The following is a 27,345-nucleotide window of genomic DNA, read 5'->3' on the forward strand; positions in this document are numbered from 1 at the left end:
TATCACTATAAAGTGACATTTTTTTTTAAGTGTGCAAATTCCCAAGCAGCAGGAAAAGAATGCATCAAATGTTAAGATGAATTATTAGCTGTAATGGTTAAGATGAAACAATCTGTAGGAGAACAGACAGAACAATAAAATGAAACAGGATGTTTTTGATGTAGAGCCACACGATCCATCCAGGTCCCAGTCTCTCTGCTAACATCACAACGTTATCAGTGAACTGTCACAGCACACACAAACATTATAAAACCACAGAAGACATTCAAACAAACATACAAAATGCACATTTAGCCTGAACTCACATGTGAACTTAGACTTAGAGACTTCTCTGTTTCTGTTTAAAAGTGAATTACATGGAGGAGAGAATATGTCTTGAATTCAAAATAATCCAAGGCTGTTGTTGAGATTGTCAACTAAAAGTGTCGGAATAAAAAATAAAGGGTAAGTTCACCCAAATACCATATTTCTAAACTTCAGCAAATAAAACCAAAAGACTAGATTTGACTGTAAAGCTGTGATTTGTATTTTGGGTGAACTGACCCTTTAACATTTAAAGTATTTAAGTCATATAGATAAATATAAATCTTTTTTTTTCTTTTCATCCACAACTTACAAATGCTCTGTTTATGGATGTTAATGAAGTCAAACGAACATAATGTGTTGATATGTGGTCACTTACATTTCTTGCATCCACATTTCTTTATTCTTTTGGGATCAGATATGTCATCATGGCAGGATTTACAGTAAAACAACGCCCTGAGGAAGAAAACAAGATTCCCCTGTGAGAAGACTCCACATGCCTGAGAAGCAGCGACATTAACAGTAGATTAAATAGTTGATATCCACTTTGATTCAGCGACTCCTGTAAATTACTACTTACACACTAACTTATTAGTAGTGAGTACTGATAGTAACTCATTTAATATGTAATAATATTATGTATTAATATGTACAGTATCTTTTTTGATTTTGATACTTGATAATAATAATACTACTGCACTTGCTACCATTACTTAAATAACAAATCTAAAATCGTACTTCCACGACTGCTGCACATCTTGGTTGAATCCTAATCCTAAACTCATTTACATTTGAAATGTCTTCAAATCTTTTGACGTTCCCCAGAAATGAGCAGATAAAACAAACAGCTGCCTACAAATCATAAATCTCCATCCGACACCTGGAGCAGAGACACTCTCTAATCTCCATTCCCATCGTTTACCTCTTTACTTCTTTGGCATCGCTGGCAATGAAGAAGCCCAAAGTTCCCTCCTCCATTTTCACGTGGTTCCCAGGGTTGATCAGAGTGCTGTGAGGATTTACAGACCAAACATGTCAGAGTGGAAAGTTACATCACTGAATCTAGTTTCCACTCATTTGGCAGGTTGGTCTCTGTTTATTAAATGAAGCTGATGAAAGCTGTGACTCTTCAGTCGGTGTAAAATGAGCATTGGTGCGTTCAAACAAACCCTCGTGTGTGTTTACAGAAACCAACCGCCCCCTCCTCCATTCATTTGTCAGGATGGAGTCGTAAAAGACCTGTGATGTTTGTGAACAAACCAATTTCGACACTAATTTAGCCCAGTTTGTAAAGAGCCGTGTGTTTGCAGTTAAACAGAGACGCTGGATCCAAACAGGTTCATCACTGAAAGTAAATACAGATGACAAACACACCTGTGTATCCACGTGAATTGTAATGACAAGGATCCACTGTGAGCACCTGCACTCACCTGCTTTCTCTTTTATCAGACTTGTACTCGATAGCGATCAGCAGCAGCTTTAGCTTCACGTAGCAGAGTCTGAAAAACAGAATGACAACAATTACACCTGCAGCAAATGCTACACAATCTGTACTTTCAGAAAATCATCTGATTCATATTTCTGAGTGTAGATTAAAAAAAATATGTTGGTGAATCAGTGTAACTTCTAGAAATCCACTAATGGAAAATATGAATCGTTGTAATATTATATTTAAATTAGAAAAGGCAAATAAATGTACAGAAGCCACAGAGCGTTCGAGATTTTATACATTTAGGATTATAATTATTATCATGTGATTTTGTAAAGACTGAGATAGAAGTCTTCTCTCCTCTTGAAATAAGTAAAATAAAATGAAAACCTTTAAAGAGAGGCTTAATTTACCTGTAAAAAATGACTTTGGTTATTTAAACAAATCTTCTGATAATGAAAATAATGAGAAATGAAAGCAGCTGCAGTCGTGGTGACTCAAAGCTTCTACATCGACCCGAAGCTTTAAGGTTAAAATCTCTTCTTTACACTTCAGGTCCTTCGTTTACTCGTCATTTAAAACATTCACGTAACTAAAAACTCTACTGCTCAAGGCCACTCGGTTTAAATTAAAATCTGGGGGAACACAAAACCAAAAATCGCTGTTTCTGTGCACGTACTCGCAAATGACAGGGAAAGACAAGCCCACGAAGGCACTCGACAGGTACTCAGTGTACATCTCATTAGCCACTCCCTCCAGGTAATACTTCTGCCACGTGTCCTCCTCAATCTGTGACAAAGATTAGAAGAAACAGACAGAAGCTTGTGTCGTTACAAAAATACTGGAAGCAAAACTTCATTCATCTCCGCCCACTCACCGGATGCTGGATGCCTCATCTGGGACAATCATTATTTTCTACTCTGCCTGTTCTAATGTAAACGAAAACGTAAACACTTGATTGATGCGGCTACCTTGATGAAGGACCTCATGGAGAACAGGTTGGCCAGCATGGTGGAGAGCCCCTGAGCCAGGCAGCTCTGGGCGATGAAGCCCAGTTTCAGCTCTGCGAGGCAAATGGCGTCATCGCCCTCCTTCCAGGTCCAGCTGGGGATGTTCAACAGGTGGGCCTGAGAGGGGGAGAGAGTACAACATGACGTCATGCGGTTGTTTGACAGAACTGAAACTGGAAACACGTATGAAGCTTATTTCTAACAAGGTTCTAAGATGATAAAAACCAAGATTGAAATCTAACAAACCCAAACATAAAAATCCATCTCAAAATACTGAATGCACAAAACTAAACTTCAGGAGATTAAACCCTAAATTACTGAATATACAAACCTTATTGTGGTACTGCAACATCTGAGTGATTATTCTGATCTTTGGATGGTAGTTCTTGATGGAAATAACCCTGAAAGAGACACAACAAACTCAGAACAAGTTTTCCAACGTCAAGTTCTTCTTTTTCTCTTCTTTCCAATCGTGAAGTTGAAGCAGCAGTTCAGCTGTTAAATCATTTAAAACTGTTTGTTAGAACAGATTCGTGTTGTTTCTCTCAGCATTTGAGGCGCAGTTAATAATTCACCATTTTCAAAGATTCCTGTCACAAGATGAGGCGGTGGAGTTTGAGGCACATGTTCAGCAACGTTACTCTGACAGTCTGTGGCACATTACAAGTGAAGGTAAAAGTAATCCTCACAAAGATCCTCGCCGTGACCCTTCGGAGGTTCCGTAGAACCTCAGTTTCCTAATGTGTGACTGTGCAAGCAGGGAGATCTGCCAATTTCACACCCTCTGCTTGGAAAATCTTTTTCTTTTTACAAAACGTTTGAACAGAATTGGCCTCGGGGGTGAAAAGCAAACAAAACAAAACAAGAGATAGACAAGACATAAATGTTGAACGAGCTCCTGTGGTTTTACCTCATGATGTTGGACGCATCCTCAGCATCGGGGTCAGCGCAGTATTTGTTGGCTAAGATCAAACAGGCGTCAGCAGATTCGATCTAAAAACAAAATCACACAGTGAAAACATACTGAGTACGACAAATCAATACAAACAACAGTGTTGTTCCTCCTCAGCTGCGTTACCTTGACTCTGGCCAAGTCGTGTGGGTTTAGGACTGACCCTTGGTAAAACTCCACCTGGGTGAAGTGACGCTTGAACAAGGCTTCCAGCTCAAGATTAGGGGAAATACTGAGAGAGAAAGAGAGAAAGTCTTAACTCTGAGGAGAAGTACTGTTTCCAGTAACTTAATATTTGATGTTTGCTGTTTTCTACTCACTTATGGAGAAAAACTATTTCTACATTGACATCATCCCTGTCCTTGTGTAGGAAGTCTTTTAGAAAGTTGGACACACTCTCGAGTGTGATATGACCACAGACCACGATGTGCCTGGAAAACGAGGTGCAGAGCGACAATGAAGCTAAAGCTGGAAAAGGAGGATCGGCGACAAACACACACGAACAAGCAGAAAACGCTTTTTCCTCTTTGTCCTGGAATTAAAAAAAAAAAAAAGGTAAATCTGACAGAAGAGGGATGTGATCGGGATGAAAAATAATCTGCTCTGTTGTGTTCAGGTGATTGATTTGAAAATCTGCGAGGGAGAAATGATTAAATCTGTGGAACAGGAAGAGGATGTTTCGTGTTCCTGCCGTGACGAGCGGCGGCTGAGTGAGGGGGTCAGAGAGCAGCGTGGATTTCAGTGTCAGATTATAAAGGATCAGAGTTTACTTAGATGGAGATTATGAAAGCAGCACACAGTGTTTCTTCATTCCTACGTATCACAGATCCTTTAGGAACACACTGTAGATTCATTTAGTTTTATTATCATTATTATATCTTTATTTTTTTACAACTGTTTATAAGTGGACTTCAGGCGTTTACTCAGCTACACGTTTGGTGTGGGAGAAATGCTTCGCAGCCGGAGGTCTCACTGTGTCTTCATGGCTTTAATCTACAATAAATGCATCAGAATCATTTTTTATTGTTGTTTCTCTAATTTGCAAAGAAAATCACATTTATTGACAGTTTCTCCAGTAATGACAACAATTAAAGACATCAGGAAGAAGAGAGAGGAAATAGAAAAATGAAGCTAACAATTCGGTCTAGTTGTAAAAATGTAGAAAAGAAATGTGCTTTGATATTCAAATAGTGCATCTTCAGCGCGTGTACATTTCTCTAAAGTCACTCTGGTGAAAATAAGACGGACCAGAATGACTTTAAAAGCTGAAATGTTTAGTTTTAAACAAAAGAAGCAGATTTGACAATGTTTCTTATAACATTATAACTCTGCTTACGTCTGATCAACAATCACAAGTGACTAAATCATGCTGCAACGAGCCGTCTTTTGTTTGGAGGCATCTGTTTAGAAACAGCTTCAGAGCTCGGGACATGAGGTCACATGTCGGGGACACGTCAAAGGAATAGTTTGACATTTTGGGAATTACAATTATTTGCTTTCTTGCTGAGAAGATCAACGTCACTCTTGTGTCTGTACTTAAAGCACGGAGCTGGAGCCAAGAGGTAGTTAACGTCGCTCAGCAGGGGGCGCTATGTTCACAAATAAACCTATATCTTAGTTTTTTTGTGATGCAAAAATATGGAGAAAACATAAAATATAAAAAATGTTTAAGGTGTAATATTGGGACCTTTGTTACACACCCTGCTGAGCTCACCGGCCCCTGGCTCTAGCTTTGTACTTGAGAGTGAGAAAGTGAATACGTGTATTTCTTAAAGTGTCAAACTATTCCTTTAAAATGGATTTTGTATTAATTCCTAAGGGTGTAGGTCAGACTGAAGACAAAGGCCAGGAATGTTCAGAAGCAAAGCGTGAAAATAACAAAAAAAAGTTTTTCCAGCAAAGAAAAACTGAATATTTTAAAAAAACAATCACCATGAAGCAAGCAGTGACAAACAGGATGTGAGTGCTGCCATTTATTTGACTTATATAAACTTGAGTTTATTTTTATTTAATTATTATTTTGTCAAGTTTTATTGCCGTCTTGAAGGCTAATATTTTTATATTAAGCATATTAATTTACCATTAATCAACCCCTGTTAATTCTTAAGTGTTATTAGCATTACCCTTAAAAAAACACATGTACACAATCTGATTTAACTCAGATTCAACACAATACTTTGTGTGTATGTTGATCATTAAGATAATCATTTGATTTTGTTAATATATATAGAAGCAAGTTTTTTCTATATCTTTTTTCATCAGCTTTATTATTTTTATATATTTGTAATATATCTATTATATTTATAATGTTTATCTTGGTGACTTATTTATGCATTTTTTGTGAGACACAAATTCCACTGTGGATGGTTGAGTAGATTATTGATGCAGACACTTGATTTACGAACCCAAAACTCAACAGACACAGATGAGTACAGACCATCACCACAATAAAACATGAAGGATTCTCTCTCAGATTCTGTCTCTTAAACTAAACTTTCACAGTTTTAAAGTTTAACCACTGCTAGAAACCTGGACGTATCCATAGCAACAACTATCCTTACCTTACTACAAATACAAATATATACCCTCATTTGCGATGTGGTTCTATTTCCAATTTAGCAATTGGAAAAAAAATCAAAGTAGTATGGATACCAGATATCTCAGTGAGAAAATCCTTCATGTGCCACCTTAAAAAATAAAAGTACATTTATATGACAACACCGAAAAAAATGTCTTATCAAGTGATTTTTGTCTGTTTTTATACAAGTGAAAAAAATTAATTTGTAGAATTTTTCAAAAAGAAATTAATTTTTTCGGTTTGTTCACTTGTTTTACACGATTCCAACTTTCAGGACTCAATAACAGACAGAGACCACTTGCTCGGATGCAGATATTTTTTGCAGTGTAAAAGCAAACATTGATTCATGGCGAGCAGCGATGGCACCTTGCACATGTACAAAAACAGCAGCAGCAATACAGAACAATAATTCCACATTAATCATGGCCAAGTTCTTCAGTCACAGTGTGACTTCAGTGTTAATCGAGATCTTTGCATCTCAGACTATATGTCACCTCTTTATGAGAGGGCCACTAGAGTCACACAAAACCACACCATTCAAAGTTTTCTTCGTTGGACTTACTTTCTGCCTCTGGTCGAGTTATAACTCCCTCCATATTTCTTCCGATTAAGGATGAGAGCGGCAATTTCTGGCACGTAGCGAGCAAACATGGCCTACATGCATGGAAAAGAAAAAGAAAAGGGCATGCAGAGAAGGTTCTACTGCGGTGGAGGCAGTAGAGCCTCCTGGAATACTTACTTTCTCCCATTAACAGCACTATAGGAACCACCATATTTCTTTCGGTTTCCTATTAACTCTATGATTTCAGGGACGTAGCTCGCAAACATGGCCTAAGGAGAAGATAGGAGACAGAAGAGGAGACTAAAAAAAAAATAGGCAAAGAAGAGCAGGTCTTCTTATTTGTGCTTTAAAGAAATTTAAAGTTGAACACTACTGTATGTGCTGGAGCAATAATTATATTCATATGTTAACAGGAAAAAGGAGAAAGTTGCAGTTAATTCAGATCAGTCATTGACTAAATGTAGCTTTACACTTTACAGAAAAGGTGTGAAAATGGAAAAAAAAGAAAATTATAAAGCCAATATTTACGGATATTAGAAGAATAAAGGAGAAAATGACAGCTGATGAGTGGTGTGTCGATCTGTGACAGAAAAGAAATGATAGAAAATCAAAGAAAAGCCTTATGTGCCATGTTTCGCCCAACAAACACATGTAGGGCGGATTTAGACAGAACAGCTGAACGGACGACCAACATTAAAACTGAAACTTCATTAAAATCAAAATTTAATCAAAGCAGTCACTACACATCTCAAAATGTTGATATTTCACTATGTCAGACTAACTTTTTTAGGAATTGATTTAATCATCTTACTTGACATCTTTGACAGTCTGTTACCTGATACAAAGAAATGTCTGATCTACCCCCCAGTTTCCCAGTAATATATACTCTTGTTTGCTATATTCACACAGCTGGACTTGAATTGTGTCCTTTAAGATATTTTAAATAAATATTATTTTCAATCATCTAAAAGAGTGTGAATAACACTGTGGCTTTGCAGAGAGATATACAACTATATCACTTTTATACTCTTTATATAATATGTCATCATGGTATTTAATTCTTTATCATCTAGATCACAGCGTCCTCTCAATGACCTTTATTTATCAGGTGACTCAGATCTGTGGTAAATCCCACAAAGGATTTCTTCTGTTGGATTCATTTATCACATTATCACGTATTCATGCTGAGATGTGAGCGTGAGATTCAGTAATGTTGTTCAGTCCATAAAGCCGCGCTGTGATAAATCCTCCTTGTTCCATTGTGTTTGTTGGAAAAGAGGGAGGTGGGGGGGGGGGGCAGGAGGGTAGAGCCACCTGAAACCGCAGTACCTCATAGTTAATAACAAAAACAAAACTTCAGCATTATAAACCTGAGTAAATGCTGCGTTATTATACACAACTCATACAATAATGACATGCAACATACTGTGGTGAAGTGTCGAGCCACAAATACACCTAAACAACAGGTGAAGAGCGTCCCGGTTGGACAGCGTCCCATCGAGAGTTAACACCCGGCGGAGTGTGGTGATTGGTTGCATGGAGGATTTTAAGCAGCAATAGGTAATGAGAGTTTTTTTTACCAAACCACCGAGGATGAAGAAGACCATGAACAGGCGGCCGAGGGTGGTTTTTGCATAAACGTCTCCGTATCCCACAGTGGACATAGTGACCATGAGCAAGTAGACACATTCCCAGTAGGAGAGAGCCTGGGAATTTTTGAAGTTTTCCCAAGGATCCCCTGAGTTTTCCACCTGGAACAGAAGATTTACACAATGAACACAAAGATTTTTCCCACGATGCAATAAAAAGTACAAAGTAAAAATGAGTATTTGCTTTAAAAGACCCATTAACTCACCAGATGAATGAAGCCTGCTGCGGTTAGCCATGTGCTTATGAAGATTGAACACAGGTTCACCAGCTTTATTGAGTTGCTATTTGAAAAAGAAGCGTTTGAGCTTTTAGTTATTTCACTGACATTAAAAATGATGGTCCAAGATGTCAAAACAATTAAACTGAATTATAGAGAATCTTAGATGATAGAGCTCATATAATGTTTTACAGAAATAATTCAAGAGAAAAAAATTACATGCAACATAAAACACCATTAAAAACAAACTTTTCCTGATTGACACATGTGGGATTATTGTGTATTCTTTACTTTTATTGTCGAGGTTATTAAAGTAACATGCAGCTCTATTTACGCTTCAGCATTCTTCTACTCTCCTTTTCATCTCTGTTATTTTGCTTGAAAATTGTTTTAAACTCTGCTTTCTTATTTTGTCTCTGTGTTGTTTTTATGTCCCTGAACATAATAACCATAATAACATAATCTTCTCGCTGTGTATTCAGTCTTAATATGTGCGAGGTTCTTTAAAGACCACAGAACACAATGTCCCTGAAAGACCTCTGTCCTCTCCTCCTTTGTGCGATCTGCCTTTCACCTCCATCTGAGTGAGCGAGCGCAGAGATTATTCTAAAGCATTTCGATGCACTATAAGCTTTTCCTGACATCTGTGCAAAAAATAAAAAGATTTAATTTCTAAGTGGTAAGGAGACAAACCGGAGAGCTGTTTTTGTTCATGCACGTTACAGAGCTGGCTACAGTTTAACAAGGAGTAAACTTTAATATATACCTCATCAAATTAAAGAGATCTTACTGTGATCTATGTAGCATCAAGCCAAACATTGCAAATGAAGATTAATCCTAAATTGTGTCGTGTTTATGTGTCAACTGCACATGCACCACACTTCACACTGCCACACACACACACACACACACACACACACGAGGGAAAAAGTCTGATTAAATAGCCACACACTTACCTCGTTTTGAGTATATTCAAAAACTGTAAAATTTCTGAGAACTGTATCAACCTTAAGGCCCTTAAAAATCTCAAGCCTGCGAGAGGGGAAAAAAAAGACCATAGAGAAATTAGCACATATGATTAATAAGAAAATCTGATAAACATCAACAGCAATCGTTGAGCATCCTACCTTTCATACCTTCATCCCTGCTTAACAGCTTCAGTGGATTCATATTGATTAATAAAATAAACTCCGACCGATCAGAAGTTACTGTTTCATCATAGAAACATTTTGAATATGTAGAGAGGATAAAAACTATAAAAACAAGCTCTACATCCTGGAGCTCTCTTCATCTACTCAGAACACTCTGCTTTCATCTCAGGAGCATCTACCTGCATCGCTCCTGCCGGAAAAAAACTCTGAACGTGGACGAGATGAAAACCTGGATTAAAATGAGGACAGGTGGACGCTGTCACGGTAAATTGAACGAGTAAACAGTTGTGACGTCAAATCCTAAATTTGAGAGGAAGGGGGGGAAAAAATGGAGCCTGTTGCCAAGACTTCAAGGACGAAACAACACAGATAAAACCACCGACAACACGAGCCTGAGCGTCTGTATCGACCAACGTTAAAGCAACATGAACATTTAATTTAGAACCATTTTACTGCCACTGTCGTCCAGTTCAACATCAACACAAGTTACACGTTAAGCAGAATAACACGTGTTCTCTGTTATGTTTCAGTATTTAGGTGCAGTGCAGTAAACCGCCTGCTAAGAGAAAGTTCCCACCGCAGTTTGAAAGCCACATGATTCATGGTTGAATTTAAAAAAAGAAGCTGTATCCACTGCAGAGTCGCTGCTGCATCAACAATTAAAAGCCTCCTCAGCTAAGAGCGAGCCATCAAGTCAAATCCATCCTCACATGCATTAATCGTGCAGATGAATTTCCGTGCTTGGAAACATTGGTGCCAAGTGACACAAATCAAAGATGTTACGGGCAGGCATTCAGATGAAATATATTTATATATATATAAATCTTTTCAGAGAATGCTGTGGAACGTGCTGTGCTTCGCCAAAGCTTTTTCTTTTTTCATTACGAGTGAGCGTTTGCCAGCTGGGGAACATAATACGGATCAAATCCTGAACCTGCTCCAGCTGACACACAGAGTCCAAAGAGTTCTGGACGTGCCAGCGCTCAGCTTTAGGGGAGATTTCCCCCTCGCTCGTTCCCACGTCCCGCAGGTCTTACCCCAGTAGGAGATTACGTGGAAGCATGCACCGAAGCTGTAGCAGAAGCTGTCCTGGTCCTCTTTGTCGCTGACCTGCCCGTGGCCCATCCTGACCCTGTAGCCATTCTGGAAGAGCTCCCCGGTCGACTTCTTCCGCCTCCTCGTGTTGCTCACAGTCTGGGAGTGCGTGCCTCCATCGGGCCCCCTGTACACCAACATCTTCGTGGGAATCATGTCTGGAAATTTCTCACCAAAGTTTCCTAAGTTAAGTCCAGAATCTGCTTCAAATCCTTCTCTTTACTCTTCTGCATCCACTTTGACACATGTCACAGAAAAAGAATGTGATCCTCCTCCAAAAAGATAAAAGAGAGGACAAAAATAATCATGTGCTTTCATGATATTTGCACCCAACAGGCTGGCATCAAAAACAGCTCTTTTTTCGAAGAAGTTTTTCCGTCTGATCTTCCTCAGACCTTGATGGCGATCCACTGCGTTCAGTGAGCTTAAAGCAAACCCTTTTCCCATCAGGATATTAGAGCGTAAGCTCCTTTAGGATTCATCCAGAGAAAGGAAGAGGCCAGACAGCGAGTCTGTCCATCAGCTGGCTTCACTGTAACCTACATCTCATCCCTATAACCCTGCAACTGCTCCTGACAAACCAAATTTCATTCTCTCATCTTAGACCAGAACAGCGTGTGTCTTTGATCTCGTGTTTACAGCAGGAAACAAAGTGATGTGAAAGGCCGGCAAAGCTGTGTACGGAAAAATGAGAAGCTTTGGCAACTGTTGGGTTTTTCTGTGGATTTAGTGATTCTGCAATAATCCTTAAATTAATCACAGCTGATGTAACAACTGCTATTGTATCTGACATTTAAACTAAATGTGCAGCATGAAAATATAGAAGCTGATGGAGATCTGCTGTTTGCTAAATCCATTTAATCTGAATGTGAATTAAAGATGGAAATATGTGTGGCTTCTGATTTGTGCACATTCTGAATCTGTACGAACAATGAAGAAATAGAATATTGTTTCCTTCTAATAGAGTTTTTTAAGAATATTTTCAGAAACGTATTCAATATTTCTGAAAACAAAAATATAATAGAGAAAAATTGAAATTATTTTATAATAATGGTGAAACACATTTATTTAACTAGGGACACCAAATGTCTTTTTCAGTGAACATATTAATATTAAAATCCTCTTTTAGTTTTACTCTGGAGGAAGAAGCTGCAACATTTGATCTCATAATGTTTAAAAGGGCAGCACGGGATTATTTTCATTTTAAGCTTCTAAATTCTGGCTCAATAATAAAAAAGCCTTCTTGTGTTTATTAGCTGCTGCATCGTGTCTGTGTGCACAACACACAAAAACACAATGAAGTGAGAGTGTTTAAAATCTCAACACACAATCTGGAGTTTTTGCTTTTTAAATCACCATAAAAAATGGATCCGGTAACAAACCCAGATAGAATGAGATGAAGTTAAAAATGAATCTTTGTGATGAGTTTGACCCCAAACAGCAGAAAACAAAGGGGTTGGAATAACCAGGGAGCAAGTTCTTATTCCTGAAACAAGAATAATGGTCGTAAATGCAACAGTGACGCAGATTCTCTACACAGCTGCGTGTACAATAACACCATGAGAAGAGCTGCCTGTTCCCCCTTATGTCCACTAGATGACACCAGCAACCACCACTTCCTCCGACTGTTGTGACACCAGGAGTCAAAGTGCATCGGCTCAGGGAACAAACACATTATGCAACCGTGCTCATCAAGACTGTGACTGTAGAGCCGAGCGTGTTCATGCTGGGGGTGCTGGTGGTTCGTCAGCTGACGAGAGGAGAGAACGCAGCAAAAACACGAGAATAAAAGCTCCTGTTTAATCCTCTAATTCCTCACAGACCTCTCTGAGTGATGAGCTTCACACTTTTAGCAGATTGACTATATTCACTTCTATTCCAGAGCTCGAGCTCCCAACAAAGCCTATTACCTGATTTCATTTGAGCTGCAGCACAAAACTCACAGACCTCAACGTGGAAACATACATTTTCATTCAAACCCACTCCCACATGTGCCTGTTTAGATGGAACACCACCAACAGCCGTGTGATATTCAATGGTGCTGCCGAGCAAAGTAAAGGAGTGAGGTCCATAAAGCGTTTGAGTCGCCGTGTTTTTCAGTTTGCATTCACAGATATTTAAATCTACTTCCACAGCGATCATCAGGATCATTTGAGTTTTCCATGCACGTGATGCAACATAAAGCTCAAAATGAACAAACATATGAGGATAGAATTACACGTGTGCCTGCGTAAATCACACCAACAAGTTCCCTCTTGGCAGCTTTGGTGACTCTTGAAGTGCTCGCCACTCACAGTGAGTCCACCGGGTGGCACCAAAGGCTGCTGGGAAATTTTAAGCCGGAGCTCAGAAGATCCCCTGAGCAATTCTTCGGTGAGTTAATGTGAGCGTCCTTACCGAGCCAGCTCCTGTTCAGGTACACCGACACGAACACCGGAGGGACCGTGAAGAAGTCCACCACCGAGTTCACCTCCAGCCAGAACCACAGCTTGTCGTTGGCAGCGATGAACTGCAGGAACAAGAATGAAAATAGTGACAACAAACTTTATTTAAAACATTTATATCAAACAATGGTACAAAGTGCTTTTCTAAGAAGAGGGAGAGAAGTCACTGTTTTAATAAAGGATTTAAATGAAGCGATAGAGAATTAGTACAAGTTCAATTCCATCCAGATGATGAGAAAAGAAATTTGATCTTTCCAATGCTCAAACTGTACAAGCATTAAAATTGTACATATCTTTTTCTAGTGTTTATTATATTTACATACTGTTCCACATGTTTTCATTTATGCTTATGCACAGCACAGTCTCTTGTATGTGAAAACCTACTTGGCGATAAACCCCAATTCTGATTCTGATAATCCTGACAGATATTCAGGTGCAAGGTTGTTTAAGGCCGTATAGGTGAGGTTAAATTCAAATTAACAGGAAGTAAGTGCAGGGCGGTTGTGTGGTTATTCCTCTTTTTCCCAGTGACAATATGAGAAGCAGTGTTTTGTACATGTAAAAGATGATGGAGGGAGATACACAAGTTGAGTGAGAGAGTGCATTCAAGGTGAGATTTGCAGAGATAAGAGCAGGAAACAATGCTTTCAGTTTGACTTACACGGAGGCCGAAGTACAGCAGGAAAAACACGTTGAACGCCATGTCAATCTGCAGCGTGAAGTCTTCGTAGAAGTTCTGACAGGACTCGATGGGACTGTTAGAGACAGAAACACAGCGAGGTCATGTCTAAAGGAGGAACTGACGGTGAAGTGAGAAATTCAGTGAAACATATGTGGATGTTTTTCATACAAATAAAGTATAGAAGATGCATTCTTCTGTTTTTAAGGAGAAACTGATGTGTTCAAAAGTGCAATATTTTCCAATGTTTTTCTGTTGAGAAAGGACATGCATTCATTACCACACAAGCATTAACTTGTGGAGACACTTTATTAACCCTTAAACAACTGCCAAACAGTGTGCGTGAGTTTCCCATCTCATCAACAACACTTCATTTCAATGTGAAGCGTATGCAGCAGCAGAAAGCGGCTGACGCAGTGGTTTAAGGGTTAAGTGCATGCAGGGTGCATGTCTTCTTTTATGGAATCAGGCAGCTAAAATGCAAATGCAGTGAAGTCTCACCCTCAATAAGCTCGTATCTGGCACTAAGAATTCAAATAAAGAGAAATAATTAACCATGTGCATGTGAGTGTTATAGGTTAGAATGATTGTTTAACAAAAGTCATGTCCTGGAAGCTGCTGGAGACAAACTGTTAGTTAGTTAGTGTCCAGCCCAGAGCTGTGTGACTAAAAATATTGACACAGGGACAGTGTTTGAGCTGAATTAATTCTTTTTTTAATATAAATACATCAATGTTCCTGTTTCACTCATCGAGATGTTGTTTAATCAAACAAAATATCAGCTAAAATGTGAGATATGACTGTTTTTTGCAGTAGATTTTAAACTGAATTGTCTTTTTAGAGCCCTGCGACCTGTCCAGGGCTGCAGATCATTAAAAGGATAAATGGTATCGATAATGGATGGATGGTTTTGAACATATCCACAATTTTTAAATTAACTCTATAAAAACATTCAACAGATTAAAGAAAACCAGGAAAGCAGAAATAAATTATTTCTGAAAGATGATTTTTTTTTTAAATGTTTCATTAATGCTTTTGTGTTGCAGAAATATATTTTGACTTAACTACAATCTTTGCTTTTGTTCTCTTTAAAAAGTGGATCATTTTCGTTTCAGATCATTAATCTGAGAAGAAAAAAGACTCTGCAGTTCCCAGACGTGTGATTTCTGATGATACGAACACATATTGTTTCCTTTTAAGAGGTCAGCAGATCAAAAACCTTTGGATCCACTGCCCTCAGGTCACTGTGAGCAAATTTATTTCTAATGCACAGTCCCTGTTGCTCTGCAGTGTTGCAGGTCACCCTCACCTTGTTTGTTTTCCCTCTTCTATGTTAGTTTTATTCTACCTGTACGATCCCTTCAACAGCTTCACTGATGCACACCACAACACTCAGCAGCTACAATCTCCTCTGTGCTGTTTAATACCACCCGGATTAAAGCAAATTGCTTTTGTCATGTAAAAAAATAAAACAAATAACTCCCTTTCATAAAATATTGTCCTCGTAAAGTTCATGAGGTGACATTGAAATACCTCCGGGGGATTATTTTGAATGTGATGCGCAGCGCCTCTGGGTTGATGATGGAGCGGTAGACGGCTTCACGCGACCGTCACATCTCATCCCGAGTCTAATGAAAGCAGCGCTGCAGTTAATCCTCCCCAGCAGAAAGTGTGGTGCTCTGGATCGGTTGCTGTTGTTTAACCCTCAAGTGGGAACTGGATTAGATGTTTCACTACAGGATGATGAGCTTCCTGTTGAAGGTGTCGGATCATGACTCCTTGACCCTGGGCTCCATATGTTTACTGGTTACAGTGCCGTTCAAACAAACATTACTTAATTATTTTATCATGAAAATATGTGGAGATTGAACACATCTGAGTAACACATAGTTTCTTAAAGGACTCTTTAAACACCGGATTATTTATATATTTTTTAGTAATTTACAGGTTTATAGACTTTCAATAAGAATAAGTTGGGATAAAAATCTCTTTAGAAAGAAATGTTATGTATTATGTATTACTATTATGTATTACTATAGTTTTATTTCTTACACTACTCTGCTGAATAACTAGTGAACTATATATTTTCTGGCTTGAATTAAATTGAAAGATTAGTACAATATCAAAGGCTCCTTGTTTTTTCTGCGATTTGACTTCCTGGTTTCCTGGTATTTAAAAAAGGAAATGTCAGGTTTATCGATAATATCATAGATAAGTTTGTGCTGAAAACTATGTGTGTTAGATAAGGATTGTTTAAAAGGTGCTTAACAAAGATCAGCACATAAAACTAAAATGAATGTGGAGTTTTTGGAAGAAAGAAACTATCATTCACAAAGAGGACGTTGTCTTGCTTTGAAAAAGCTATTTCGTAAAAAACAAGTTGGTATGTTTTTAAGAAAATCAGCAATTTTCTCAAGTTTCTTTGGTTTTGGTCAGCTGTCTTTTACCCTGAGTGGCACAGTGGAGCAGTGGATAGCACTGTCAAGGATCTTAGTTTGAATCCCTAGTCAACTTTTTCGTGGAGACAATGGACATAGTAGTTAACCAGAGAATCTAAATTGACATATCACATTCATCTTTTTTCAATTTGCTGGTGAAGAAAAGAAAAAGCTAACCGGTCTTCTTTGAATCACATCTAAAAATAGTCCCTTCACCGTAATGACACCTCAGCTCTGTAAATCCCTGTTACAGAGGGTGACAGAGCGGAGACAGACCTGCAGGGCTAAATAATGAAGTTCCAGTGGGTCTGGTTTGGAAGAGCTCAGCCTGTTATGATCACAAACCTGCTCCGGTCCACAGTAGCACCGGTGTCTCCTCCTCATTCAGTTCAGAGTCACATCAAACAGGATGGACCAGCTCCTTTATAACATCAGGTTAATAACCTTGAGCAGAAACTCAACGGCTGCTGTATCATTCAACACTTTGTCATACATGTCCCAATATAACATGAGTTCATGTTTCATAACTAAACGTTTTTTTTGTTTTTTTTCATTTGAACAAACATTCTCAAAGTTTGAATGTCTAAATGTCTAATGTCTAGTTTTTCAATACGTAAGTGAATACAATCAGCATCGCCTTTAAAGTTTTTCTAATCAGCATAATTACATAGATAAATTATCAAATGACTGTAGGTAATGTCAAACGGGTTGTTCCCATTTGAACCCTAAAAACAATCACAACACAGAGTTTGTTGCTGATGTTAGCTTGTTGTGGTGAACTCTGCCCCCTAGTGGGAAAAATAACCTCATATTATTGAGAGAATATTTAAAATCAGCTTCAAATATTCTGCGCGTTGGACGCAATTCATGAATCTTGACTCCCAGCTCTGCTTCAACGCTGATGAAGCAAAGAAGAGTGTGGTTCACTCCATGTTCATCTTCACTTACAAATAACAAGACACAACCAAAGTCCCTGAGGACGTTTCATCATCACTGGACTTGATGTCTCTCTCGGTCTGTAGCTTTGAGCCGGGTCGGCCTGCCCATCACAGAACGGCCTCGGCAGCCCCTCAGGACTAATTACAGGGAGGGCTGTATCTCTTACAGTCTGCTGCCACTTACAGAGACACCAGAGAGCCGCTAACTGGCTGCTCTTCGGTTTTAAGTGCTGAGCTTGTTGGGCTGACAGGTAGTGAGAAAATCCTGTTTGAATAATAGAAAGACCTGGATGACTCTGAATAAATAACTAGGACACAGAGCGTCGCGGGATGAATGTGAAAATACGTCCGTACAGCAGCTGTGGAATCATCCTCGGAAGTGTAACGATTCCCCGTCTTGTGCGTGAAAGGTTAAAGAGAGAGGTCAAAGGTCGTCCTTCATCAGGTGACAAGGTATCGGACGCTGCGATGAGCATGTTCTGAGAACAGTAGGCCACAGATGGCAGTGGCGGGGATGTAACTCTACCTGAGCTTGTCCAGATAATGAAATGAGATCATGCTCACAAACCACATCAGAGCGTGCCGAGCCCGCAGCTGTATGCGGTCTTATGAAATAACCTGAGCGCTTACCGCCAGGACCACGAGGCCAGATTACATGAGTTTATGGCCCATTTTCTCATCTCTTGACTCCCTTTGGGCTTTGATAAAAGCTTTTATCCCGGTGGTGTTTTTTCATCCTACGTCTATAATGGCACATCCTGTCCAAACACCAGCAGGCTGCAGTAACAGCACACTGTCGCACACGGAGCTAAAGGGTCTTCCGCTTCCTCTAATTTGATGAGTGATGGTGATTGTGTTGAACAGGAACTTTGGTCTTTCCTGCCTGTGCGAGCGTCTGATCCCTTCATTACACTAAAAATTTGCTAATTTCATCTGTGGCTATAAGGAAAGAGCCGTTCACCTGGAGGGGGACGGAATAAAAACACCCAGCGTTTATGAGGATTTATATTCATTGTTCACGTTTTGGTTGGTTCAGTTGTAATGAGGCCACATCCCTGTGATTCCAGTGTTTACATCTACACGGACACATTTCAAGAGTATCTGATCTTATGAGACTGAGAGGAACGATTTCACTCTGAACTCTGGGATATTATTAAAGTGGATAAAACAGGATTAATTGTGACCTGTGCAACCTGTATAATAGCATCACAATGATTTAACAAGTTAATACAAATTTTACTTACTCAGAGGAATCTATGAAGTATATTACAAGTGCTCCAATGCTGAGAGCAAATACGAGGACCACCTGTAAAAGAGAAGAAACAAGGAAAGTAGATTTTTAACATTAAAATGTTGTAGATGAGTTTACAGAAATGTTTCAAAACCAAGTTACAGAGTGAACATTATATAAGAAAAACAAGCGCATCAAGGAGAAATAATAAAAAATTCGCATAATTAAAAAAATTTAAATCAATAAAAGCACAGAGAAAGATAGGTTGATGGTTCTTTAAAACGCAACCGCAGAAAATTCAACAGCAAATATTGATAATCCAGTAAATCGTATTTTTAAGCAGTTATAAAATGTCAGTTGAATAGATTTAGGTTTTAGGCTGATGCACAAAACAAGACATTTGAAGACATCCCCCTATTTGTAGAACGAATTCATTAATTGATTGAAAAATCGATTACAGCTCTAAATCTTTTGTTCTTCTGGCATGTAGCGAATGTTTCATGTCTATTAATGAGCAATAATAGACCTGGGTACATCCTGTCAGTCTGTTCTGACTGTGGAGCAGCACAAACTCATCAGTTACTGTAAATCCACACCTAAACAAACACACTCAGCTCAGCTCCTTGTGTAAATTGGGAGTGGAAGAGTGGGCGAGGTGACAGGATGCTTTCACAGACACAAACAATGAGGGATGCGACCGAGGCTGAAGCTTCGGTGGCCTGATAATAAAAAAACCCGGGCATCGCTTTGACTCTGTCGTTCTGATGCTGCTTCATGGAGCCGAGCCCTGGAGTAAGCTGACAGACGTTCAGAGCAGACGGGGGGGGGGGGCAGGCTGCAGGACGACAAACATGAGATGCATGAGGTGTTGCCGTGCAAAGCAAGAGTCGTCGGGTGACAGCTCTGATACCGAGAGAGCTGGGGAGAAACTTAATCAATAATGCTACAGCAAATCAGTCTAAAGTGTAAATACAAATAGTGAATCAGCATGTGGAGCATGTCACTTTGAGTTTGTCAAAGCAGAGACGGACGCGGGAAGATTTTCAGAAATGGAGGACAGAGGATAAAAATCTCTGTTATCTAACTAGAGCACACTTCCTTTTACAAAGTAGGTTAAACTAAACCACGTGAGTTTATATTCACATTTTGCAGGGCAGCTGTTACAAAACTCTTTCTGCCATTTAGGTTAGAAAAGACCTAGATTTATTTTCATTCTAACAAAATAATAATTATTGTTCATTATCGTCCATTGATATTTAGAAGTCAAAAGCCCAGTGGCTCATTAATGCCGTTGTGTCCTAATTTTGCAGCAGGTTTTCTGCGACCCTACCTGGCTTTCATCTGCTCACAAATGACACAATGGCCGCCCCTGAACAAGAAACCAAAGGCAATCCATAATGAATGAGCTCAACCCAATTCATTTCCATGATGTGAAATTGTATTGTCAACCTACAACCACCGATGGCTCTGTAATGACAAAAAGCACTCGCATGCATTTTTAATCGCGGGTTCGTCTTTGAAAGGCAGGAAATCTCCAAATGCCTCTGACCTTCTCTGGGTTAGAAACTGGGAACAATGTTGGTGCAACCCTAGAAAATGCTAATGCCGGCTGCAGAGGAAGATTCAGCGATGGCAGTAAATAAAACACGCCAGCGCTCCATCATTCATCTCCGTCACAGGATCTTAGGCCACATTCGGTCAATTGCTGGTTCATGGCTCCAAATACTTTTCACTTCATGTTGATTCAAAGGGACAGAGGGATACTGAAGAAGCTTCTGTGTAAACATAATATTAGTTCCTTCTCAAGTCCTTCACAAGGAGTAAAAACTTAATTAAGAACAAGTCCAAGTCAGGTTGAAACAAGTCAGAATCAAGTCTCAAGTCATTTGAGGTAATTCTAGGTATTAATATCAAGTCTGTAAAAGTAATACATATGAACCATTTCCTATGTCTGATCAATGCTTGTGTGCTGTGTTCAACAATAACTCCTCATATAGAAATACAGTTGTGCTCGCATACAGTAAGAGGAAGTGTCTGGCGTACGTGCGGACGGATACCTTTTTTCTTTTCTAACTTTAACCAACAAATGCAGTGAGAGTGCCGCTCTTCACTTGGCTGATGCAATCACAAAGTTCATGATCCTCTTGTTGGATCTTATCTGTGCTTTTAGCAAACGTCCTGTTTCTTGCAGAAGCAAAAGCAGACGTTTTCCTGTCAACCAGACTACAGGTGGCTTCAGTGTTCATGCTGTCTCTTATGTTTCCTGTTTATCACAGTGTATAAACACCTTGTTCTTTCACTATTCGTGGTTCAGGTCTGGGCTTAAATGCTGAGAACAAAACCCTCTGTAGAGCTCATACACAACTGCGGTCTGAGAAACTCTTTATTTCACATCTCGAGATAAATTCCCACCACATCTGTTTCAAGCGAAACTGATTTTTTCAGGTCAGAATTTTAGGCTCTGTTGTTCATGAAGAATAGAGGGAGGCATATGTAGAACAGATTTGCTTTCAATTCATTAAATACATCTTTATTGTCATAGTCACTTCTTCCAAAAGTCAAGTTCGAACTACGCAACAACTTGGATCACAAGGCAGATGACTTCTGACGATCTGATGAATTTCTAGATGGAATATTTCACGTTCAAACAGGAGCAGTTGGAATATGAAACCACTCCCACGCTTCAATGAATATTTTTATTTCAAAAAGTCAGACAGACAGACAGACAGACAGCCCTAATATCAGGTCCAAGTCAAGACTTAGATCCTAATCTGTTTGACCAAAGTCTGATTTAAGTCTCAAGTCCACAGCTACAAAGAGCTAGAAAGTTTCAACAAGTCAACCCGAGACGAACATTTTTTCAGACTCCCACTTTCCACTTTCACAAGAGCTGATAACTGATGCTGGTGTCCATGAGGTGTCCATGAGACTGCCTGCACCAACAGGTCTGAAGCTTTCATGAGTCGAGCAGCAAACATCAGAAAACCCACTCATGCTCCTCCACTCTTCCTGAAGTGTGACTCACCATCGATCACTGAATAAACTGACAAAGAAACAAAGCAAATTCACCTGGGCACAAAAATCTACTCAAAATCCCTGATATTATTGGATTAGTGGATTAGTATATTTGAAAATAACCTGAGGGAACAAAGGGTTTTCTTAGCACTGAAGAACAGTACTTAAAAAAGAAATACTGGTAAAAGACGATCAACATTAGAAGTTGAGTGAGAACGCTGTGATAATGATAATGTGCCAGTGCTGCAGTGGCTCAGTTAAAAGAATCAGGCTCATTGATATTCAGTTAAGGTAGAAACATGTTTTAGAAATTCTGCAGTGGGTGGTTGTGTTGCTCTGTGAGCTGCTCGCTATCTAAAAACAGGATTCAGAAGAAGCAGGGGTCAGTTTGTTCCATATTCCCTCAAAGCCTGCGCTCACAGTGGGATCAGAGCTGTCAGCGGTGGGATGCCAGGGATTCGTGTGCGCAGTGGACTGACCGTCTTTGTCCGGTGTCCAGTCTGAGCTCTGTTATCTCCTGTGTCTCATCCAGATCGTGCATCTCTCAATTTAACTTAAATGTTCAACGGAGCATAAGTCCCTGACCCGGTGTTCTTCATGGGTGACTCTCTGACCTGCAGCAGATTCCCCCAAGAACACGGTGCTGCTTTCCAAAATAAAATGACCCTGAGGTCTGTCCTGGTGAATTCCAGCCAGCCCATCTGTCCGTCCTCAAACGCCACATTGATTAACAAGAAATCTTAATGCACACAACAGAGGAGGACAGATATATTCTGCAGTTGTGTAGAGTGATTACAAGTTATTATACTGATTACAACACAATATTAATTTTTTTGATTTTTTTTCTTCAAATTTTTTTTTTTTTTACATAAAGGTTGAAGAGTGATTCTCAGCTCAATTTGAATCACAGCCTCAACAAAGTTAAGCCAAATAATCTTGATCGCCCCCTGGCTGCTGGCTGCAGTATAAGTCAAGAACCCTGCTTCCACCATGTTCATGTACGGAAAATGGACCAAATTAGAAAGTCAAAGTAAACATGAAAATATTTTTTTCTCAAAGATTGGTTATTTAGGGTCCTCTTTATCACTAATGTAAGTTTGATTTATACTTCCATAGATTTATATACAATCTATGGATTGTTGGTTTACTTGTGAACAATATTTTGCAAAACTAAAAATATGCTTGGGCCTGAGAAAAAAACAATAAAATTATGGTGCAATTTTCTTTTCACTTCTATTAACTATAAATCACTTGGACTGAGCTCATCGTTTTCTTGTCAGAGAATCCTGTGAAGGGTTGTTCAGCCTTAGCAGAGGTATGTGCTCTGGGTGCCAGTTCTCTGTATTTCTATTTAGCTCTTCTTTTGATAGGCTGTGACACCCTGTAATCACCCTGTCCATTAACGTCACCACTAAATAATTGAGTGAAGTGCATTTTGATTTGATGTTGGCGCGTCTCTAATAGATTTAGTGTGGTCATAAAAAGGCTTTTGTAATAACCTTAAATTGTCACTGTCTGCATTGTCACTCTCAAACTCTGTGTTCAGGGTGGTTGCAGTTTATCCTTCGCTCAGGGTGATCAAATTAGCATGATCACAACAACAGCCATAAACGTGATGGACTACACCTCAGACAAACATGCAGACATGGAATCAACATCCGAGACATTGACGGTGTCGTTACAGTGGAACTGCAGGTGCTCTGCCAACATCAAGCTATTGTTGTCGTTGTCTGACAGTTGGGGAGCACTGACCATATTGTTTTTTTATTGTTATTTATTAATTAAAGTTCTTTCCGTTTGAGAGCAGGATTTATTTATTTCACGTTCGAATTGTGTAATGCTCGCTCTTAAATAAACGTTGCTTGTGCTGAGACCGCCTGCGCTCCAGCTTCAGCTCTTCTCCTCGCACTCACTCTGCTTCTGTGCGCACGGGAAACCTCTGCCCTCGGATTTCTCCTCTGCGCTTGGATTTTTTAAGTCTGTCGAAATTCCTCAAGCAATAAAATGCCATGTTTAGTGATGCACAAGCAGGGTATATCAGAGTGCCAGCACAGGGTTTTGAGTGAGAGCATTACAAAATCTGAAAGTGAAATTAGTCAAGTCCTGCTCTCAAACTGAAAGAAGACTGACTTCTAGCTTCTTATCTATAATACGTACATATATTTCTTAGACTGTTAGATTCCCAAAGGCAAAATCTGCTCCAATTTTGATCCAAACATAAACATCAGGGTTGTCCAGGACCGAAAACTAAAAAGCCAGATGATCTGTTATGGCTTGGAGACTGATTGACAGGTGTTTTAATAATTTCAGGTCTTTTAATATATGATGAACAGAGGCCAGAGGGCAGTTAAATCCAAGTTAGATTGAATGAGGCTGTTTAAAGGCAAACTGTCCGTTAACACAGCAACAACAGATAATGACAACCTGCTCACACATGACTCAAATTGTTTAATTATACCTGCAAATACAGGCTCAACCTGTAAAATTAAATAATTTGCTCATAAAAGGGACAGATTGATCCTTTGCGACACAGCTGCGCCCCGTTCAGCTCAGACCTGTGTTCACTGTGGCAGCGTGTGCACCGTGACAGGCAAAAACACAACATGCATACTAATGGGGTCTTGGATGGTTCTCTTAAAGCCTGGCACCCTCCTCAAGCATGATCTTAATATAACCTTCGCAGCATGTGTTTCATAAACAGTCGACAGCCTCACCTGAGTAGTTGTGATATAACCGGTTACAATCGCAGCTTCACTCGACAGGTTGGTGTAACTCAGATGTGTTTGACAAGGTCACAGAAAGACCAACGAACATTTACAGTTTAAAGCTCAAAACGAGGTCATTTAAGAAACAGTGGGAGTTTTGAGCATCACTTTTTTATTATGAATGTGTTGTGAAATATTCCTAAAAACCTACGACTCCAAGTTTTCATTTTCTCCACGAATTTTCACAAAAAAATATTAGATCAGATTTTAAGATTTATTTCATTTTCAATTGTTGTCATATAGAATAATTTATGAAGTTGAATTATTATTTAATGTCTCCTTAGTGATTGTTTGCAGCATTATGTTGAAGCACAATGTCAATACTAGTAAAATTCTAACTTGTTTAATGTGTGTTTGTGTCATTAATGTTGAAAAACCTTGGTTGGAATATAACACTCACAATATAATTTCTCTAAACTTCTAACTTTCAACTATTAGTTTTTTGGTTTTATGGTCTGAACCTTTACAGTCTTGGCTTGTTCCTCATTACCAAAGTTTGAGACGGAAAATAAAGTAAATAACAAACAAAGATTTGAAGGATACTAGTGAAAGGATCAAAGTATAAATTAGTTAGGTGGTAACTTAGCAGCAATTTAGGTGTGTGATGATATGAGTCGAGCAGCAGAGTTTAAGAAGAACTGTATGAGCTACAGAACATGAAAACCTCAGGAGAAAGTGACATAACTCATCATGAGACGAGACAATGAGCTTTGGTAACGGGCTGCAGTCCCTGACGACAGCAGCAGAAGGATGATGAATATTATACAGTCCGTACACATGTGTGCTAAGAAATTAGCTCATTGTGTGTCACTCCGTTTACACCCGAGCTGCTTTGACAATCTGGTGGTGATTCACGACTGAGGCGGAGCTGAAGGACATTGAGCTTGATCAGTGTCAGGGTGCTCGCTGTCGGATCAGTGACCCTGTCAGAGTCGTTCCTCCACACATAAAACCTCAGGTGAGGACGTGAGGTTAACGTTTGTTTCAAGCATCAGAAGAGAACATTCAGTAAGAGAAAGTGGAACCAAAGTGCGAGACTGAGTTATCTACAAGCATCACTCTCTAACAACCAGTCCAGACATCATTTAAAGAATTCTGGATCTGAGCTGTGCTGCACTTACGTGAACTTCAGGGTCCGTTTCACCTCTGACACAGATGAAGAGTGAGGTCAGAGGTGGGAACAGACCCTGGCAGTACGACTCGGTGTAAGTGTACTGTTTAAAACAGAAGAAAAGAAAAAGAAAGGCCTCCGTGGGTACTTCTTGTATTCTAAAGCACTTAAAGTGGACTGGAACAGGTCTATATAAATACAGACCATTTACAATTTACTTCTCCCCTCTAGAATCGGAGGCAGAAATGAAATTGGACTTAAAATTTGCAATGAATCTGACTCATATTTGTATAATATCTGTGAGTTATGATTCAAAGAAGCAAATACTTCTGGGGAGCTAAAGGTTTAAATGTTTTTTTATTTGCCTCCATGTGTCACAGCAGTTCCACCTGCTGACCATGTTGAAAAGTGACCAAACTACAATAACCCACTTCCTGTGGTTTCGTCGACACTGACTTGTTTGCAGTCTAAAGGCACAAGTTCATAAATATGTTCATATAACTCTGCAGTTCAGATGAGCAACCCACAGAGACATGTACATAACAAATCAGGATTTCATTGGTCACAAAGAGATACTGGTGCGCAGTGTGAATAAAACAGTACCCTTTCCTCTTTCTGTTTGGAATCCCTGGAAACCCTACAGACCCAGTGGTTGCCTGGAGCAGCTGAATATAATATTCAGTCTTGAATGTTTCCAGGGGGATGAGGCTTCTCTCCTGTGCCTGCGACTCTCACCCTCGACAGTAGAACCGATGGGTTTAAGGGATTTCTCGCTCATCTTTTCCATAAAGCAGATTACTCCTTTGTCTTGCGGGCTTCCTGCGCAGGCACGTGCAGCAGCTTCCACATCATCAGGGATCACCACCCAGCGTTACAGTGTTTCCAGAGGGATAGACCCGCTGTTCAACAGGAGCGTCATAATTCCCAAACAGGGAACAGAATTCACGGGAGTCACTACTACGTTGAAAATGTGCTCTATGTTTACATAGTATAGAATCTGTTCTGTACACACTCATGTGTCATGATTTGAAATGGAAATGAATGTATTGTCTGACATTTAAGAGACTTTTTCCTCTATCAAGGCTGATTGGTGACTTTATCACCATATTGCATGAACATATATTGACATCAGATACAAAATGATCTGCAAAGTGCTCACACTAAATCCAGGCAAAATATTCTAAGATAGCTGAAAGGAATATTTGTCACAACACAGGAAGTGAATTAAGATCACCCCCTATCTTATTTAGATTAGGTAAATTCAGATCATTCTCTAGATGCGCATCAAATTTTACCCGTTCATAGACATCAGCGCTCATATTCTCTTTCATAATATTTCACCTCTGCATTATTTCTTAAGAAATTAACAGAAAGTTAATGGGTTCTTCCTCAACCTGTACCCCAACGTTCCAATTTCTTTCTCACAAGTAAATTCCCACAGTGTACCAACTAGGTATGGTTTGAAGGAATAGACTGACCACAGATATTACTACTTCACTTTCAGCAAACACTACGCAAATAACATATTTGCTGTTCAATTAGGTGGAGTTACTGGGCACTGACCCAAAAATAATTATCTGTGTCAAAATCCAAAACTCAAACAATAACAAACGTCTAAATGAAAGAAAGAATAAAGCTGTCATTCAGTACCCACACTTATTAAGTCTTTGTCTGCTTCATATTTAATGGAGGTGGTTTCACACTAATGTCCATTATTAAACAAGGGCTTTCGTTAAGGTTGTTTACACACACTACAAGTTGTGTTACACCTGTAAAA

The 27,345-nt window shown here is 39.3% G+C and overlaps 1 protein-coding gene across 25 annotated transcripts in view; it reads right to left on the minus strand.

Annotated features, from left to right (window-relative positions):
• Positions 1-27,345, minus strand: part of LOC109626875 (calcium-activated potassium channel subunit alpha-1a-like) — a 72,033-nt gene that overhangs the window by 24,387 nt on the left and 20,301 nt on the right. For 10 of the 25 annotated variants that reach the window (XM_069517825.1, XM_069517820.1, XM_069517818.1 and 7 more), the window contains exons 3-18: positions 18,691-18,752; positions 14,053-14,146; positions 13,345-13,456; positions 9,658-9,733; positions 8,690-8,765; positions 8,415-8,585; positions 6,835-6,926; positions 4,015-4,125; positions 3,821-3,926; positions 3,653-3,735; positions 3,074-3,143; positions 2,704-2,859; positions 2,412-2,521; positions 1,734-1,802; positions 1,226-1,312; positions 683-759 (exon numbers count right to left, since the gene is read on the minus strand). In XM_069517825.1, the coding sequence (XP_069373926.1) occupies positions 683-759; positions 1,226-1,312; positions 1,734-1,802; positions 2,412-2,521; positions 2,704-2,859; positions 3,074-3,143; positions 3,653-3,735; positions 3,821-3,926; positions 4,015-4,125; positions 6,835-6,926; positions 8,415-8,585; positions 8,690-8,765; positions 9,658-9,733; positions 13,345-13,456; positions 14,053-14,146; positions 18,691-18,752 (1,552 nt within the window). Of the gene's footprint in view, positions 1-682; positions 760-1,225; positions 1,313-1,733; positions 1,803-2,411; positions 2,522-2,703; positions 2,860-3,073; positions 3,144-3,652; positions 3,736-3,820; positions 3,927-4,014; positions 4,126-6,834; positions 6,927-7,011; positions 7,104-8,414; positions 8,586-8,689; positions 8,766-9,657; positions 9,734-9,828; positions 10,006-10,889; positions 13,457-14,052; positions 14,147-18,690; positions 18,753-27,345 lie in introns of those variants that run through there. The other 15 variants (XM_069517826.1, XM_069517821.1, XM_069517824.1 and 12 more) reach the window with 6 other exon arrangements.

Source organism: Paralichthys olivaceus, chromosome 21, assembly GCF_024713975.1.
Source record: "Paralichthys olivaceus isolate ysfri-2021 chromosome 21, ASM2471397v2, whole genome shotgun sequence".
Taxonomy (NCBI): Eukaryota; Metazoa; Chordata; class Actinopteri; order Pleuronectiformes; family Paralichthyidae; genus Paralichthys; species Paralichthys olivaceus.